Below are 20129 nucleotides of genomic sequence, written 5' to 3'. Positions count from 1 at the left end.
GTTATTGACATAGATTAATATTGTTCTTATTTCAGTTAACTAAAAACAATAATAACCTCCCCTAACAAAAGTTAGTGGCAACTTGTGTTCAGTGCAAAGAGAATATAAAAAGAGGTTCACTCTCCATTTTTATAATTGCTAACTTTTTTTAGATGCCCAAACTAGTTTTAAATTAACTATTCAATTGCCCTTAAGAAGTACAGAATCTAATAATAAAAATGATAATAATGTTAATAATAGCAATCATTTACATAATGCTTTAAGTTTCATATAGTATCCAATTTTATCCTTACATCAATCTTGAGAGATAGTCTCTATTATTGATTCCATTTTATGAAAGAGAAAATTTGCATGTTGTTTTTGCCCAGAATCACACAGCTAGTAAGTGTCTGAAGCAAGTTTCAAACTCGTCTCCCTCATTAAAAAGTATTTTCCACCCAATTGTCTCAAAAATTGCCAACCAATTATATTCCATAACCTGAGAAATAGACATCATTCTGTTTTGTTTTTCCACTTCTGTTATGTTTTTCCACTTTGTTTTTTTACTTTTTTTGAATTATCAAATTTTTTTGAGTTGCTGTGGATTTTATCTAGGATTTCTTGAAGCAATTATGAGGGATTATGGCACAATCTATGCAGTTTTAGCCAAAAATGGGAGCTAACATCTCTTATCTGAAAGCTGTTCAAAATATATTTTATGATAACGATGATCATTTTTCCTAACCATATAGCTCACACTTTTATACTTAATACTAATAGAGAATTATTGAACAAAACTCTCCTATGTTTATATCTCTCAAAGATCCAACCAATTTTAACATATACATAGGATACATGTTCTAAGAAGGGAAAATTTAGGTATCTTTTTGTTCTACCAACTCATTTGCATCTTTAGAATAAACAAATAAAAAATACATACTCAAGTCCTCCCAACCCCAAATCATTGATCTGGGAACCTCTGTTCTATTCTTCTATCAGTCAATTATGTAATCCTAAAGATGAATCACTTTAGAAACTAATTGATAAAATCTTACTTGTTTCTTTCATTTATACAAGCATACAATGTATACTTATACATGTATATATACATATGCACATCTATAATCAGAGACCACCAAGATACTAGTGTTATATGAATATTTAATGGATATGAGAAAATAGGCACCGGATTAATGATATCATTTAGTTATCATTTTGGAGTTAACAGTATTGCCCAATTTTTTCCCATTTCTTGTAATCTTCTGTTTATGAAGGCTTAAATTTGTTTTTATAACTTTTGGTTTTCAATATAGGTTTCTTTTATGCATATTTTAAACTAATTGTTCATCCTATATTTTTCATGCCATTTCCACTTCCTCTTATATAGCAAATTGATTTTCTGAGTATTCAAGTCTGAATCTGATTATTCTGCAGTCATCAAAAATACATCACCATGAAATGGTGGGGAACTTATTTTATTTTAAATATATTTGTTTTCTTCTGGTATATGCTAAAAATGCTTTTGGAAAGATTCATTTTAGTTGTGTTTCATGCTAAGTTTTCTTTTCTCTTTCTACTGTTTTTCCCTATTTTATATTAGCAAGTTTTCACATCATCTTCCATAAATGTTCTGCAAATGAGATAATACTTTGATTTGTGCTTTCTCTTGCTTCCATGTGTCTTTCTTTTGTAAGAGGAATAAGTGCTTGCTTGTTGAAGTGGTTTCCCAGTAATCTTGTTCTATTAATTATGGTCTTTGCTTTACATTAATTAACTTTTTAAAAAGTTGATAACCAGGATGACTAGTTTCTTAATTCATTTTTCATTTTTAATCAAGGCTATATTTAAATATGTCAAAATGGAACTGATATAATTTACAGAGGTATGGAAGACAGCATAGGAGACTTGTCTTTCAAAGGCAAGGAAATAGCATATTGTGGGTGAGAAACATTAAATATAACTGGATCACAGTTCATGTAGAGGAGAATAAAGTAAATAGACTAGGAAGGTAGGAAGGGGAAAAATAGTGAAGAGCTTTAGATGTCAAACTTTATATTTGGTCCTAGAGGTAATAGGGAATCATTGAAATTTAATGAGTAGGTAAGTGACATCATTTGTCATGTGCTTTAGAAAAAATCAATTTGGCAGCTGAATGAATGATAGATGAAATGTTAAGGAGAAAAGACTTGAGTGGGAAAAGACTCAAGGTAAGGAGTGGGGAAAACCTATAGGATGAGTAAGCCTAAGTAGTTGAAAGTGAAACTGAAGATTAATGGTACCCTCAACAATAATAGAAAACTTCAAATGAGGGAAGTTTTTTGATGGAAGATAAACAAGTTCTATATTGGATCTGTTGAGTGCCTATGAGTTTAAAATAGTCAGTTGGCAAAGTGAGTGGAGCTCAGAAGAGACTAAGTCTAAATATATAAATCTGGGGATGATGTACATAAAAATGATAATTAACCCCAGCATGGGATTCGATGAGATAAACAAATAAATTAGTATAAAGCAAAAAGAAAAGCGTATCCAGGAAATATCAATTCAATTTAGCAAGCATTTATTAAGTACAGACTATAATGTCAGACACTGTGTTAAGCCTTAGTTTAGAAATACAGAAATGAAAGTAGTCTCTGTGCTTAAGGAGTTTCCATTCTACATAAGGAAAGAGATATAAACATAGCTATTGTATTTAAATGTAAATCAAATACATCATAATGAATTAGGAAAGACTTCTTATAGAAGATGGCACTTGAATTAAGCTTTGAAGGGAGTGAAGAGTAAGAAGAGGGAGAGCTGAAAAAGAGAGGAATACAGGAAGGGATGATAGATTATACAGCGGTCTGAAAGTGGGAGATGGAATGTCAATGGAATTTTCATGTAATATAAAGTACCTTATAACAGGTAATATATAATCAACCACACTGATATTAATTTTTAATTGCTGATATATTGTGAGGGACTTTAAATGCCCCAAAGAAGAATTTCTTTTTTATTCAAGAGGCAATTAAAGATTATTCAGCATGAAAATAACATGGTCAAATTTGAACCATTACATTATAAATTCAAGACCTGTGTAGAAGATGGAGGATAGAAGAGAGAGAGTGGATACATAGACATCATTTGAAGGCCATTATAATACTCTAAACAAAAGGAGATGAAAATGTAAGGTAGGATTACAATTATTTCCTCAATTTTAATAGCATTTTAGAATTTACAAAGCACTTTATATACATCATATCATTTAAACCCTAAGAAAAGTCCTATGAGATGGGTACCATAACTATTATTACTCAGAAGCTGAAGTTCAGAGAGGTTTTGTGATTTGCCTATGGATGGGAAATGAATTTAGGACTTCTTGTCCCCAAATTCAGCACTCCAGTCACTACCTGAGGTGTTTTTGTGGTTCTTTCTCTGTTGTTTCTGTTTTTGTTTTTGAAAGGAGACACTATGTATCATAGGGAACCAAAGTTAAAGCCTTTTAAGCTTGGAAGAATCAACCAAAGCTTGTATTTTTCTGTCCATTCCTTCAGAATTTAGGGATCATATCTATACCATGCGACATTAAAGTATGACTGTTTTGGAAATAGTAATTAGTTATAGTAAATGTAACTTGGAAAAAATACTGCAAAATAGCTGTTAAATACAAGTGAGTCTATTGAACATGGGAAATGTTTGAAAATACACTTAATCCACATATTTTTGGCATCTTTTCCAAGATAAAAAGGGAATAATCAATTGCCATTCAACTATTTCTGATCTACACAAAATTCCATTCAATAAATATTTATTGAATAAATGAAAGACGAAAATTATCATGCCTGTTTCTGGTTATTGTGACTGTCATTTCATTCACTCAGTATTAGCTCACATTTACTGTATTCCTTATTTTTAAAGATATTTGTCTCTAGGGGTATTAAGATTTTTTTAATTGACAATTTCTGCCCTTAAAAATTCCTATTCAACTAAAAAAACATGAAAAGAAAAAAAACTTAGTATGTGAATTATTCATACATTTCCTGAATCTATCTCAATATTATATCCATTTTTTTTCTATAGGAAAATTCTCCTTTCCATTTCCTAGACTTATAATATCTCCTCTGTATAAGGCCTGAGGTGATTCTTTCATACTGAGAGAGTGTCAGAGTGTACAAGAAGATCAAATGAGCACAAATGGAATATCTCTATTTTAAAAGCTTTGGGTAAATTAAAACTGACCAATCTAACTACATAATCTTAACAAAACATTGCAGTCGTATTCTATTACTATCATTTAAATTTAGATATGATTTAATATTGAATATTAACTTTTTAGAAACTCACAATGTAATAGTAGCAATTTTAAATTTTAAATATGACTTAATTATAATAAAAATTAATTTTGGAAAAACTGTTAATGTGTTAAATTTAATACTCACTACAATATTTTTGTTATAATTTTGTACTTACCCACTCTGCAATTTTCAAGCACATTAAAGGTAATCATATCTTCAAAATAGGGGGCATTATCATTGTCATCTTCAACTTTGATCACAAGTAGGAGTGGCAGATCTGTTGAGTAACCATCTGGTGTTGTTGCATAACCAGTTATCTGCAACATGGAAAGGAGCCTTCAGAAATTTCTTAATATAGTATATATCATAAAAAATCATGAATGAGAATTAAGAAAACAGCAATTCCTTTTAATCATGGCATGAAAATACAAAATATATAGTACCAAATGATTAATACTGTGACCAAGATGTATTCAAATTGTTCTCTTCAATTAATTCCTCTTTTTTCCTCCTTATCAATATGTCTTCTGAGTTTCATTTATGAGGGCTTTTTACCCTTTCCAAGTTTGCTTTTTTCATAGAATTTTAAATCAAAACACCCTACTTAACCTTTTAAGGAACTCATGCTGATTTATTGTTCCTCTCACAAAACACTTAATTCCTGACTCTTTGCCATTTTCACTCATGGTCCATCCTACCAGAAATTCTCTCCCTGATCATCTCCAACTCTAATTTTTATTCCTTCCTTCAAGTCTCATCTAAAATCCCACCTGCTTTAATGATAGTGATTTCACTGTGAGATCATCTCTAATTTATCCTTTTGCTTGCACATTTTCCACCGTCACCTTTTTTAATGTGACCACCTTAAAAACATGGAGGCTTTTTACATATCTTTGTATCCATAGCACATAGTAAGAATTAATAAATGCTTTTTGAAAAGACATTGAAATTTATTCTCTAAAATTTAGTTAAGTCTATGTCTGGCTTTCCTCTCCATCACAAATTCTAAAATAAATATAATAAAGATTTTCCTCCAAGGTTATTATCATTTCAATTTCAGTAGCAATAGCTTTCTTTGGGGGCATAATCAGGTCTAGACTAGTCATTTTCTTTGTTGTTTCATCTTTATTTTGAAGGATGAAATTATTATGATGGCAAGCTAATAAATTATTCTCCCTGAGCTTCTTTTGCTGAGCAACAACAGCTGTTTAGAACAGAAATTCTCCATCATTACTCCACCATGTCTCTGTGCCAAGGTTGTGCTATTCTTTATATGTCTTCTTTCTCTCTCTCTCTCTCTCTCTCTCTCTCTCTCTCTCTCTCTCTCTCTCTCTCTCTCTCTCTCTCTCTCTCTTTCTCTCTCTCTCTCTCTCTCTCTTTCTCTCTCTCTCTCCAGACACGTGTGCATATTCACACACACACACACACACACACACACACACAGCCCTTTTGTTCAGGTAATCTGTAATTTTGCCATAAGACAATATTTCTGGTTTCTTCTTCCATTTATCTTGATCTTAATAGGCTCTACTACAATTCTTCATATGGTTCCTGAATTGTATTACATGAATATATCTTCTTAATATGTATTGTTATTCTTCTATTACTTCTTTTCATTCTTTTAAATAAGACTTACCATTCTAGCATTGTATTCAAGTAACAGGATGACTCCTGTCATTAAGTATTTTAATTAGGTTTTCTGGTTTAGTTTACTTTATGCATTTGTATTAGGATGTCTCAGCTATGTATTTTATTACTGACTCCTCTCCTTTCCTTTAGCCATACTGAGCATCTTTACCTCCATTCTTCTCATATAATAGTTACTTTCTAGATAGACCTCGGTGGATACATATAGTTTTCTCTTTCCATTTTTCATTTTTTGTAATTTTGTAAGAACCTAGCAAATTCATTTTTTAAAAATCAGTCCTTATTAGGTATATTTTATCTCTGGCCAAACTCATTTTTCCTATTTTAAATAGTTGTCCAAAATCTAAATCCTATTACCAGCGACCCTCTTTTTAAATATATAATCATATCTCAAATCTGTTACTCTGTTCTGCCACTTGTTAAAGTCAACCACATTCTATAATGTCACACACATTTACAAGGAAAACAGTTATTAGAATTTTTACAATGGGGTCTCTTCTTCCAATGATATACACTTAGGGGATTTTAATTGTTTATAGGTAAATACTTAAACCCAATTAGAATTGCTTATATTTCTCCTGTGCTTTGTATCACCCTAAATATAAAAGTAGGAGAAGCACAGGGAGCACAATCTAGCAGTATTTGGTTTGGTATTATATTGAAGCAAGATATGACTTCATGATATTTATGAAACTTTTGGGATATTTCTCATTTTATCCTCAGGAAAAATTTTGTGATAAAAACTATGTGATGTTTGCAGATCGGATGGTGTTATTAAACCATAACTTCTACTCTCTTCTTTTTATATGAAATGATTGAAATATCAAATTTATTAAAAATTTTATGATTGCTGCTGGAAACTTTTAACGAACAAAAAAATGAAATTATTCTGCTTAATTTTTCTTTTGGAAATATTTCTTGGGATTTTTTACCAATTAGAAGACATCTTTTTAAATGTGTTTCAAAACTGATACAGGTCTAGGCTCAAAGTTTCAAAAAGTGTTTAATAATGATTACAAAACAGGAAAATGCTTACTCCCTTATTTTCTTCACCTACAATAATGAGCAACTTGGTGATATTTTCCTACGAAATATATTCAAAGGAGTAAAATATTTGACACAGTAAAATATAACAAATAAAAGTCTTTAAATGTTATTATTTCTAAATATGAAGCACTGAAGTCCTGAAACAGCAAATAATTCAGTGTAACTAATTCAGGATTGTACCTGAAAACTGTCATATGTTTCACGGTCTACAGCACGTGTACAAAAGATATCCCCAGTGTCTCTATCAATGTAGAACAAATTGAAGGGCTCCTTGTCTACTCCAGGTCCACTTATAGAATAATAGATGGTGTAGTTTTGTGCAGAATCAGATTGGATCTAGAAAATTAACAAGAAAAATATTATATAAAATTAGGATCATAATATAAGGCTAAATGTCCAAATGTCTTGGAATTTGGGGCTTTTTCTGACCACACTCCTTTCTTCCCTTTGTAAGCTCTCTCACCCAGTTCCAACTCTCCTCAAACATAGTATAGTTAAGAACCACAGAATCATTTTTTAGAAACTTATAGCTTCAAGAAGACTCCTGTCAACATGATCTTGTTTGCCTTTCACACCTTATTTTATAATATAAACTCATGTCAAAGGGAATTTAAGTGTTTGCCCCAAGGTTATACATAAAGGGAGTAGAACCCACTTTGAACTCCATCACCTGACTCCCAGGTTATTATTTCTTCCACTACCTCACAGTGCGTTCCAGTTTTTCAAAACCCAGACAGAGTTGTCTGCCATGTACCAAGCTATCTATGTCTATATTCACTTCTCAAGTCATTCATTCTTTTAAGGTTTATCTCACCAATTCTAGTCCCTATGTTAAGACAGATAAGTTACCTTACAATCATTTTAAGATCAACTTGGAATCTTCTGTACTACTGCCTCCTGAGATTTTCTAGGCTTTATCATCCTCCAGCCTCTACACATTCCAGACCCGGGGATTGCCATCTAACCTACTGATACAACTTTGGGTTTTCTGGATCTTACCACTCATTTCATCACTACACCTTTAGGATTTGTAGGCCTTTCTGTCCAATCTACAGGATGAATTTTTTAATGTGTTTTCTCTCCCAAATAGAATATGAGCTCCTTGAGGGAGTGACTTGATTTTTTAAAAATTTGTCTCCCTCAATAAATAGCATAATGCTAAGTACTAAATATTTAATATAGATGTCTTTTTTCACTCCTTTTATAATAATGCATTATATTTGTCATATTATATAATTCAGCTGAGTTAAAATAAGACTTCTTCAAGTAAAATAAAACTTTAAGAGCCCTTACCTGTTGAATTTGTTGTGGAAATGGACCTAATGAATTTTCCATTATTGAACATGGAATTGGAGCCCATCTTCTTTTCGTTCTTTTAAGAGCTCTGTCTTTTGCATGTCTTTTCATGGGTTTCTGAATCATGTAGAAGGCAAAAAAAATCATAGATTATAAACATATAAAATAAAATTTCACAGTTATAAATTTAGAGTAAAATTTAAAAAGTCATCACATAACATAAAATAATCATATTATGTTTGAGTTGAGAAGATATATATTGTGTGACATGCATAAATGCACACAAATAGAGAAAAGCTCAAACTGAGACTTTCAATTCTTCCCCACTTCCTACTTCTGCACCTTCCCCCCAATTCTTATATCCAACCCTGATCTCACCCTAGGTCACCCCTACACTTGATGAATCAGAAACTTATTGGTCAGTCATAAAGAAAATTCTGTACAGCTGTGGGAAATCCATGAATTAAATGATTCATTGGGAGACAATAAAAAAACACTATAATTTGAAGTGATATAGTACTAGACACTGTTGTGTGTGTGTGTGTGTGTGTGTGTGTGTGTGTGTGTGTCTGTGCATACACAAGGAGTCTTAAAAGTTTTAATACTTAAAAATATCTTAGGGTTTGGGGGATGCCATGTATTAACATACACATTCATATGCCAAAACTTTTTACTATAGGAATGCTTTCCTTTATGCCAGAGGTGGATAACGTCCAGCCCTCAGGCTGACATCATTTGGTCTGACTCTGTCAAGGCAACCAAAGGTGATAATGAACTAAAAGCTAGCTATAACAATCTCTCACTGCTTGAATTTTTTATAATTTTACATGGCTTGTTGATGTTATAAATATCTAAATGGCCCTTAGCAGAATAAAAGATTCCCCACCCCTGCTTCACACACATACGCGTATACATATATACAAATATATTCTGAAAAGTGTGTAATTTGAATTCTTACAAATTAAATCAGGCAATGTGATATAGCTGAGAGAGCACAAACTTGAAGTCAGGAAACCCGAGTTCAAATCACTAATTATGTGATCATAGGTAAGTTACATTATTTCTTAGAGCCACAATTTCCACATTTTTAAAATAGAGGTAATGATTCTCACAATACTAATCTCCTGGGAATACAAAGAAAGCTTTCTGCAAAGCTTAAAAGATTTTGTGTGTATGTGTGTATTGTATTTACATTATTGTATTTAAAATGAACTAGGCATACCACTTTAAAAATATTTTTTATTATAAATCCTTTTCATTTTATGCTGTAACTACTTACTTACTTTTCTGATAAATCAAAATGTTCATATTGAACTTTCACCTAAACAGCAAAGTGTGGTATGTTTGTTTTAAATATTCAAGACAGTTAGCAAAAATACTTCAAGTTTTTATCTATTGTACCTTCTTTTCTGGTGCTAACAATTCAATCTCTATCTTTTTTTGATCCTTTTTCTGAGAGTGTGAGAGCAATATAGCAAAGGTCCTTTTCTCAGATGACAACCCAATGCTCTTTGTTGTATATACTGAACCATCTTCCAGAATTCTGAAATCAGGATCGCTGGAATGGATGAGGTCAGCCGATTTGAGACACTCCTCTAGATTAACTACATGGAAGAAATTTGACAGAGATTTGAAAGATGCAAACAAAAAGAGAACATGTTTTACAGGAATAACAACTGCTTGTTACAGCATGATGAGGATAGGGATGAACCTAGTGATATTTGAGTTATAAGTGTCTCTTGAATTCAATTCCATTCCACTAATATTTACTAAATGCCTACTATCTGCAAGATACTGTGCTACAAGTCAAGAATATTAAGGAGAAAAAAGAAGGTCCTGCCAATAAGAAATTTATATTATACTTAAGAAATATGTTACATAAGTAAATAAATACAAAGGTCATATACAATAATTTCAATAAAAGTGTTAATAACTAAGCTAATGCCAGCAAAGATTAGGAAGTAATATCTTGCATTGATTTCGTGTCATAATTGCATGATAATTCAACCTAGTACATATAATTCACTTTAGCTAGATTATCAAAAAATATGCTGCCAATAAATATTTATCAGTCTTTTCCTTCTGGAGCCCAGATTTTTGTTTTGTTTTGACTAATGGAGATGAATATAAGTACATAAAAGATAGAATTACTTCTGACTTTAAAATCTGTTTCTAACTTGACAGATCACATTCTTCTATGATTGATATTAAGTTACTTGATGCTAAAAATCTATTCATAAAAATGTTGAATTTTTTTTAAATAGCATTTGGAGAAGCTATAAGCAAAACAATGAGCATTTATTAAGTGGCACCTACTATGTGCAAAACTCTGTGTGAGGCTTACAAAAACACAATTACCTGTCTCTCAATAGGGCATATAATTTTTCTCCCTTCAACTTTATTGACTATACTCATTAAATTGCATGTATCTTCTTTTTCAAGCAAAATCTCTTTTAGATATTGATTTGGATTCCAACCTTTTATACAAAAGACATTTTTCAAGCAGTTATAAACTTTTTGCTTTCAATAAGATAATTTTCTTCCCATATGAGAAGTAAAAATATAGCTCCATGTTTATAAAATGCTAAGTTTTCATAAAAAGGAGTACCAATCTTCACTTTTTTCAAACAGAATTCATATTTGTACAATTTCATTTTTCTTATGACAATATAGGGATTTATATGTATTTATATCATTTATCCTTTGAATTTTAAAATCTATATTATACATTCATAGGGATACAGATTCATATATTTCGAATGGGAAGGAACATCTAAAGTTTTCTAGTCCAATCTAATTTTACATATAAAGAAATCAAGGCCCAGAAATGTGGAAACTTGTCCAAGGGTAATCCATTGATTGATTGACGAAGAAATCACAGTCAAGATCTGAACAGCCCAAATCTGCTAACTGGAGCTCCAGCTCTCTCTCCAGTGCAAAACTCAAATGAAGTCAGTCCACTGTATAGCATTAATAAGAATTTGGGAGATATTTTTGATAGCTTTAGCTCTATAACAACTAGATTAGAAAGTGTGATTGAAAAAATGAGTAAAAGTTGATTATGCAAAAGTAAATGACATGCATTTCCTCAATAATATGACAAAAGCTAACTTTCCATACCATTATGAAATCTGCAATGTATTCTTTTTAAAAGACTGAAAACTTCCTTGTAATATTCTTAATTGAATCACTGTATACTACCTAATATGCTAAATCTATAGGGCACTAAAATAAGTTTTTTATTACTAAAATAATTAAAATTATATAACAATATGCTTATTTCAAGAGAATGCATATAAATGTGGACTGAATAAAGAATAAAGATCAATGAGGAATTTAAATGAAGTAATATAGTAGAATGTTGGATTTGGAGTCAGAGGACCTGGGTTCAAATCATGGGTTTGCTGTATATTTCTTCTATGATGTTGGGTAAACTAACTTTTCTGGGTCTCAGTTTCCTCATCTGTAATTTTAAAGGGTTGGACATCAAGACTTCTGTATTCCCTTCCCACTGTAAATTTATGATTCTATGAATCTTAACTACAAAATATGAGATACATCTACCTCATAAACCAGTAGAACATTGGTTATTGTGATGAGAACAATAGCTCACATAGCTCACATGCACTTAGGATAATACAAAGGTGGATTTGGTTTTGTTGGTCTGTGAGTAAAATTTATTGTGGTTGTTGCATTTTGGATTCTTGGTATTTTCTATCAATATTTAGTGATTTAGAGAACCATAATTTAGGAATGTTGGAAGTAGATTAGCTCCTTGAGGGCAGGCACAATATTTCATTTCTTTTTTTGCATATTTAGAGCTAACCTTAATGAATTGCATATAGAAAGTATTTTAAAAGATTTGCAGATCTGAATTAATTTGATGTGTTCTCTCTTTTCTCTCATATGAAAAGAAAGAAAGCTCATTCTGGGATTTCAGATATCTCTAACCACTCCCTAACCACTTCAACAAAACAGAAAGTCTGTGCATCGGTATAGGTCCAGTTTTACAGAGAACAGTTACTACCTGGCTTTCATTCCAGATCTTAGAAAAGCCTTAAGCAAAATGTAGAAAATTACAACTTTGAGAGTCTTTGGACATTTTCTCACCTCTGCCTACAAGTGTGTCAGCGGGAAGATGAGAGGGGACTTTAAGAGCAACTTTCTTACAAGCATCACAAAAGAAACACAGGACCTACAAAGGGGAAAAAAAAATCTGTTAAGGGGAATTACATATCATTCTAGCATTTTGCATGTTACTTGTACGTTGTAAGAAATGTTAATTTCTTATTACAATCACAGTTTGAGTCTTTAAGAATGAATTCCTTTGGGAGCAGCTAGGTGGTGCAGTGAATAGAGCATCAACCCTGAAGTCAGGAAGAGGACCAGAGTTCAAATTTTGCTTTTTATTGGTTTGTTTTCCCTTGAAGACTACTTTATAGTGTTATGTGCATGTGTATGGGTATGTGCTTGTATATTTACTATTCTGCAAGGGTCACTTTGCAATTTGTTATATAAAAATTTTCACAGCAAAGTTGGAATGTCAAAGAATAATGTATCATTTTTTCTTATAATTCTTTGGTGAAAAGACATTTCTTTGGAGTAATTCTTTTTGTTAAGGTAAGGATTCCTGTCCCTTTTTTTTAGCAATTACTTTTTTTCTTCTTGGAACTAATTTTGACTAGAAGGAGAGAACAAAACCTCATGAATACATTAAACTATATTGAGATTTTGTGAAAACCCTCAAGTGAAGCTGAAATTACCCAAAGCAGTAAGGAAAGGGGGGGAAGCCACATTTGGTATTTCTCCCATCATGGATATCTTTAAACACAGGATATATTTCCATCTATTTAAGTGTGTAAGTCTCCTTTCCTCGAGTCAAGGAATAGTCTACAATGATTTCTTAGGATTAATTTAGTCCTATGATTCTAAGAAAACTTTTTTTTATATATAAATAGTATTCTAAATACATAGTAATGTCATCCTGGTCTCGATTCTTAGATATTTGGGACAGGGAATCTTTATAAATAATTTTTAAAGAAAATTGGCTAAATTTCATGCATTTTATGTATTCACAAGTGTGCATAAATGGATGTTGCATTCATTCTCAATCTCTTTTCTTTCTGCCTAGACAATTCTATAAAGCATTACAAATAAAACCAAGATGTACTGTTGATGCCTACAAGTTTAAGCAGGGGCCAAAAAATATAAAGAAAAGAAGCAGGTGTCAGGAAGTGAAACAAATGTGTCATAGATAAGATTCCTTGCATCCCTATACTGTATTGATGACAGTAGGGTGGAAAATAAAAGTGATATGGAAAGAGAATAAAATAAAGAGAAAAGAGAATATACTCCTCCTAGAAGAGAATTCTCCAACACTTTTGCTCGTTCTTGACATCACCCAAGCAGTCATGTTCCTGTTCAGAGGTCATTTTTAGGCCATCATTAGAGCTAAAGTGGGTCAACTGAATCATCAACAAGGGTAAAATTAATGTATTTGCAGGAAGACACTTTACCGAGCAAGTCCATCCCCCATACCTTGTGTTTCTTTGGTGGATTAGTGATTATGAAAGAAGAGCAGCCCCATAAAAAATAAATAAAGGAAAGAATTCAATATAGTGGGAGAGAGGTACAGCACCTTTTAAAAAGAAAGAGCAAATATACACACAGGTGCACTCACTAAAATCTCGGTAAAGCCAGTCCCGTTTGGCAAAGTAGTCCCCACATCTCTTCCAACCATCCTTATCTTCCACTTTGCTTTTTTTTTTTTTTTAAGCCAAAGCTCTCAGGAGAAATCTCTGCATTGGACCTAGAGCACTAGCTCTTTTCCTGGATTTTTTACACTTCTTTTTTTTTTTACAATAGAGGGTCTTTATTTGGAACTCATAAACTTTAAAAAACTAGAATCATAACTTTTTAATAATATAGTTTACTTCCTCCATATCTTGTGCATTTGAAAACATTATTCTTAAAGGGTGCCCACAGACTTCACAAGACTATCAAAGTCCATGACACAAAAAAAGTTTAGATAGCATTGTCTTTGGTGGAGGAGCCTCAGCTACTCATTTCTGCGCTTTTTCTGCTTGCTTATCTGAGCGCACGCATTCCGTCCCCAAGATTCCTTTGATGATCAGTAGCCAAAGCAGCCTCTTCCAATCCCCAAATAGTTTTACAATTTGACAGGGCTCGTGCTACAGGGGCGTGTGCCTGCCGAATAATTGTATTGCACTCACTTTTCTAGGAAAAATAAATAACTCTGCTGGTAGGAGAGCAAGGAATTTCCCTGGAGCAGGATGTCTTGGAAGCCGATCTATTGGGCGTCCCACCTCCCTCATCCCCTTGTTTAGGGCTCCAAAGGAGCAACCTCCCTACATTAATCCCCATGGTCCATCATTTCCCTTTCCCTCTGCCTTCACACCCTCCAGATCTGCAGGACTGGGGATAGGAAGAGGCTGCTGATACGCTTGTTGCCCTCGCTAATCCCTTGACTCTTACTCACCAGAAGAGAGAAGAGATGCCAGCAGAGGATGCTCCTCAGGGTGCTGCCAGGAGTTGGTGCCATCAGAAGAGCTCCCAATGGTCAAAGAAGGCAGCAACAAGATGAATCAGGGCAAGCAGGTACCCCAGCTGCAGGGCCCTGGCTGGAGGAATATGTTGCCTCCTCTGCACTAGCTGAGAGTCAGGAGAGAAGTGAGGAAGGACAGAAGGAGGAGGAGCAGGAGGATGACTTTTCTTTTCTCTTCTTCTCTTTCTTTCCCCTCCCAAATCTGTCTACCCCTTATTGCCAAGGGATTTTCCCTCAAATGTAGAGGGTGGGGTACCAAATCACCCCAAAAACCAGCTAATGGCTCCTCCTTGCAGCACCTTTCAAAACTTCTGCACTTGCTACATAGACAAGAAGCAGAAGGGAACTCCCTTGATCTTCAGCCCTCTCTCCTCCTCCTTACCCCCCCAGATTGATGGTATGAAGTCCCTTGCCAGTTATTACCCATCCCTTCTCCCACCCCTTCTCCTCCTCCTTGGCCTTATTAACCTGCTCTGCCCCAGGCAAAGAGACATGGATCATGCAAGGAAGTCAAGTTAAAATCGTTCTTTCTTGCTCCCTTCCCCCACTTCCCATTGCCATTGGCAAATCAAGGGACATAAACAGATGTGCAATCACCTTCTCACCAGTCTGTTATCTCTTCATCTAAAGCATTTAGGTGTTGCCTTGTCATATACAGCATTGTTGTTCTGGAAGAGAAGAAGTCGTCTAGGCTGAAGTAGTTTAGCTCTATGTTTAGTCTCCAATATTCTTCCCTTCCATTTAGAATGCTGCATAAGATTTTAGCCTAAAACTCTAAGGGAATCTAAGAAATCATTAAATCAGTAGTCTGTGTTAAGAATGATCAGGTAGAAACTGGGAGTACCCTCTGTTTTCTTAGTTTTTTTTTTTTCCTTTGGAAGAATTGTTTTTCTTGAACATTGCTTGAGAGAGTTTCTTATAAAATGGTAAAGAACTCTGAAAACACTCCATTGTTTTCAAATCATAACATTTTAGCACTGGAAGAAATATAAGCAATTTGATAAAATCACTGCAGTATAAGGGAAGTTAAAAGTTAAAAGATATAGATAGTCATGGTTATATACATCAATATTCAATCTAGAACCTAAATGTCCTGATATTCAATCCAGTCTTCTCTATGATTATACCACTTAGAACCCAGTTAGTGGGAAGTGAAACAAAAGATCTCATTAAGTCAAGTATCTGATATAAAACATTGATGCAAAACTTTGACTTCCTGACATTAAACACTTGTCTGAACTCAACAATATCTATTTTTCATCCCAGAAACAGAAAGCTGATGTAAGAGAAATAATTGTTTCAAATTGTCAAATGCTCTTCCCCTGGAGAAATCAGCATTGATTTATTGAGTAGACACTGTGAGACATACAGAGGAAGAATATGACCATGGCCCTTGTCTTCGAGGACTTTATAATCTAATTAAGAAAACACTATAAATAAGAGGTACTTAATTTACATACTATATCTCGGCTTTCTCTCTAAAGAAATTTTAATGGATCTTTTATTTTTATCATGTGGGGATTTACTTCATCAGTGCCTCTCTACTTTATCCTTTTAAGTTCTTCCTCCCTTTTATTATAAATTTTATAAAAACCAACATTTATAAGTACAAAGCAGAACAGGAAAAAAAGATATCTGTTATGCCTGGCTTGATAAATCTAAACAAATTTAAAACTGTTTTCTAGTTTGCCCAGAAGTTTTTGGGGTTTTTTTTGGTCCCTAATCTTTTTTTAATGATAGAAGTTTTTAGGTATTATAATAATTCTTAGATTGTCTCAATTTATTTTGCAAAACAATTGGTTTTGATGGAAGATATATTTTCTTCTATTTACTTCTATTTTCTACTATGTATACAGTTTTTTTACTTCTCTTTTTAGCATCTTTTACTTGCTTTCTCTTCCTATCTAATTTTCATTGAGACTGCTACTCCAGTTTAATTATCTTATTTTCTTTTAGAATTCTCCCTTATTTTTTTTTCTATTCTTTCTTTTAGAGTTATTTTCATTTAAAAAATCATGATTAATTTTTGTGCAATTGTTTCAGTAATTCTAGGAAAGATTATAGCAAATTTGTGATTTTTTTGAGGGTTTGCATATAAATTATGCAAAATTTTCTCTCCTACTATGTTTTGATCATCACTGGATCTACAATATTGCCTTATCATCAATGCTTTATTCATTTTTCCAACTTTACTTCCTGAATTGGCACTTAGTGTCAGGTTTGCTTCCTCCCAGATAGTGTCTATGTTTATGTATGTAGGCAGGAAATAATCACTACAATCCCACTGTAATTTCATACTTTGAATGCTGGGTTTGGAGAATATTCAAGCAATCAGGAAAAAAATATATTCAGGTTAAAATCATAAGTCAGGAAGCAACAAAGTATTTAATCTTGTCTTTCTTACTAAAGCTTGGTGGTGTGGGATTCATGACTGGAAAATAACTGTGAAAGGACATGTCTCATTCAAAAGAACAACATAGAGAAAAGGGAAGAATGCAGTAGCAAGTTATATTTTTAAAATATAGTTACATATAAGAAAATCTAAAAATGTGAAAGTGGAAATATGTTAGAGAACATTTGAGGAACTAAAAGGGAAAAAAAGAGGTGTGCATACAGTAGAGAACTTTGACAGAAGGAGAAAGTAAATTAAGAGACTGTGAATCATAGCTTACATTTATATCATATTTTGTATATATCATTTCATTGATCCACATAAGAATCTTATAACATAAATAACTGCAGGTATTATCTTATTTTTACAGAAAATGAAACTGTATTAGGAGCTAAATGATTGTACGACCAGATAGCAATTAAATGTTATGGACAGAATTCTAAACTTAGATCTTTCTTGAGTTTAGATACAACAATGATTCCCAGTATACAATGATGCCTCCTAATCACAATGTAACCACAAACTGACGATAGATGTACAATATAATAAAGATGGAAAATGTTTATTTATCCAGATATCTAAAAGAAAAATTTTATTTTCTGCCCAGAGTAAATGAGCTAACAAATTCTTGACTAGCTTTTAAAGTAGAGGACATAATGAAAGAGGCTACTGTTCTGACCAACTAGGAGGAACTGGTTGCTAAAGGATAAAAATAGACAAGACATTAAAAGTAAGTAACTTCGAAATTTTAGAGCTTACAAAAAACCAGGAGAGAAAAATCCAGCAATTTTTGACACATATTCTAGATTTGGAGAGACCAGATTTAAAATGTTCATTGAAAGAATTCTATTATTTCATTATCAAAAAAGTCCTATAGGAAAAGTCTACCAAAGACAATCAGAATGCACTCAGAAATTATAAACTCAGAGAATTCATATCCAAATAATTCCAATAGGGAACATAAAGGGAGCTATTTAGAAAACAATGCAGATAAACAGTGAACTGATCAACTATTTTACATTTAAAATTTCAAGTATAAAATATGAAATAAAGGACATATGATAACAGATGGATATGTGTAGCATGATCACAAAAGGATAATATTGGGAATATAAAGTTAAAAGCACTGTAATAGTGAGTTCAGAATAACAAAAGAGATTTGGAAGTTATTGTTTTTAAGTTGATTTAGAAAAATTAAGAATATTAAAGATCTATTGTTTTTTGGGATGGAACAATAATAAATAAGAACGAGAAGACAAATTCCAAACTTTTATTTTGTTTCTATTTTCAATGCCAAAAAGAATGCTCACTGGACCATAAAATATAGAACAAAGATGGCTAACAGGGAATTGAAACCCAAGTAACTATTAAGATAGAAAACACTTTACTGTGTGTTATACTTACATTCTAATTTATGATCTTATAGCTATGACTACCCTGTCCACTCTTCAGATTGTCCCCATCTTTGACTTCTCATCCTATATAATTGTTTGTTTTTCCATAATTCTCTCTTAGAGAAGCCATTCAGATCTCTAGAGATTTTTTTTCATATGTCTATTTATATTCAAGTGTAGCACTCAGATATTATGTTTATACTTGCTATATGACTAGCTCACCTTGATCATATTAATTTATTGAAAGATACATTTTATATCACTTATTTTATGCATATTGTAATTACTTAAACATTCTAAGGAATTGCCACTTTGTCAGTGTGCTGATGATGTACATTTCAACCTTGCAAACTTTAATAAATGGTCTTCAAGAATTGTTATACCTGGAAGACAGTGAGTCAATCAATTAACATTTATTAAGCTCCTACTATGAACCAAGCACTGTGTTAAATTGTGCAGATACAAAAACAGGCTAAAAATAATCCTTGTCTTTAAAGAGTTAACAATATAATGGGGGGAATAACAAATAAAAAAATGAACAAATAGGTTATATATAAAATAAATAGGAAGTAATAAAAGAAAAATACTCAATTAAGGGATTAGAAAAAGGTTCCTATAGAATATTAATTTTAATTGGGATTTGAAGAAAGCTGGGAATATTGAGAGGTGGACTTGAGGATGGAGAGTTTTTCAGATATAGGGAACAACCAGAGAAAATATCCAGAGCCAAGAGAAAAAGTATATTATTTGTGGAATAGCAAATAGGCCAATGTCACTAGATCAAGGAGTATATGTTGGTAAATAAAGCATAAGAATACTAGAAATGTAAGGGAAGCTATATTATGAAGAATTTTGAACAATGAACAGAAGATTTTTTTATACTGGGGTAATAGGGAGCTACTAAAGTTTATTGAGTAGAAAGGGGCACCTAAATTATTAAAATAATGGATTATTTGTAATAGAGAAATATTGGAATGAGTATTAGATATCATCATGGTTGCAAGTGAGTTTTAGGCATGCTAGTACATAATAAATTAGTGGGATAATGTGCCATGGAAAGAGACTAGTCAAGACCAGATAAGGAGCTGCCGCAGAAATCTAGGCAAGAGATTATAGAGGCATTGGTTAAAGTGTTGACAGAAAAAAAAATAGAATGGCAAAGCCAAAAGAAATTTAGGGGGGAAATGAAACTTAGAAATAGAGAAGTGATGCTGGACAGATTTTTTAAAGTTTTAGTGGTGATCTCAGGAAGTCTACCTTGAAAGACTAAAAGAATACAGATGCTGATGGCAGAAATGAAGTCTTTGAGAAGGAAATGTGGTTTGGGTACTTCACAAATGAAAACAGAGTGAAGCAAAATTCATAGAATAAATGGAATTTAGAAATGCATAGAGTTGAAAGGGAAAGACCCTCAAAGTAGTAGAACAACATGGCCACAGTGTGGATAGGGAATACTAAGGATCATTGAAGTTTAATCTGATGGGATCAATAGCATTCTGGCCATATAAGTTTAGATTTCATTATGTTGTTACTAATTA

At 32.6% G+C, this 20129-nt stretch overlaps 1 protein-coding gene across 1 annotated transcript in view; it reads right to left on the bottom strand.

Annotated features, from left to right (window-relative positions):
• The window catches only part of DSC1 (desmocollin 1), a 39768-nt gene extending 24576 nt beyond the window's left edge, over window positions 1-15192 (bottom strand). Inside the window, exons 1-6 of the mRNA XM_051970299.1 lie at window positions 14740-15192; window positions 12351-12435; window positions 9642-9844; window positions 8238-8357; window positions 7125-7280; window positions 4426-4567 (exon numbers count right to left, since the gene is read on the bottom strand). Of these exons, the coding sequence (XP_051826259.1) occupies window positions 4426-4567; window positions 7125-7280; window positions 8238-8357; window positions 9642-9844; window positions 12351-12435; window positions 14740-14802 (769 nt within the window). The 5' untranslated portion in view covers window positions 14803-15192. The remainder of the gene's footprint in view (window positions 1-4425; window positions 4568-7124; window positions 7281-8237; window positions 8358-9641; window positions 9845-12350; window positions 12436-14739) is intronic.
• Window positions 15193-20129: the final 4937 nt, after the last annotated feature.

This window comes from Antechinus flavipes, chromosome 1 (genome assembly GCF_016432865.1).
Source record: "Antechinus flavipes isolate AdamAnt ecotype Samford, QLD, Australia chromosome 1, AdamAnt_v2, whole genome shotgun sequence".
In the NCBI taxonomy this organism is placed as follows: Eukaryota; Metazoa; Chordata; class Mammalia; order Dasyuromorphia; family Dasyuridae; genus Antechinus; species Antechinus flavipes.
The sequence above is the reverse complement of the archived record's forward strand: the minus strand, read 5'-3'. Positions and strand labels throughout refer to the sequence as shown.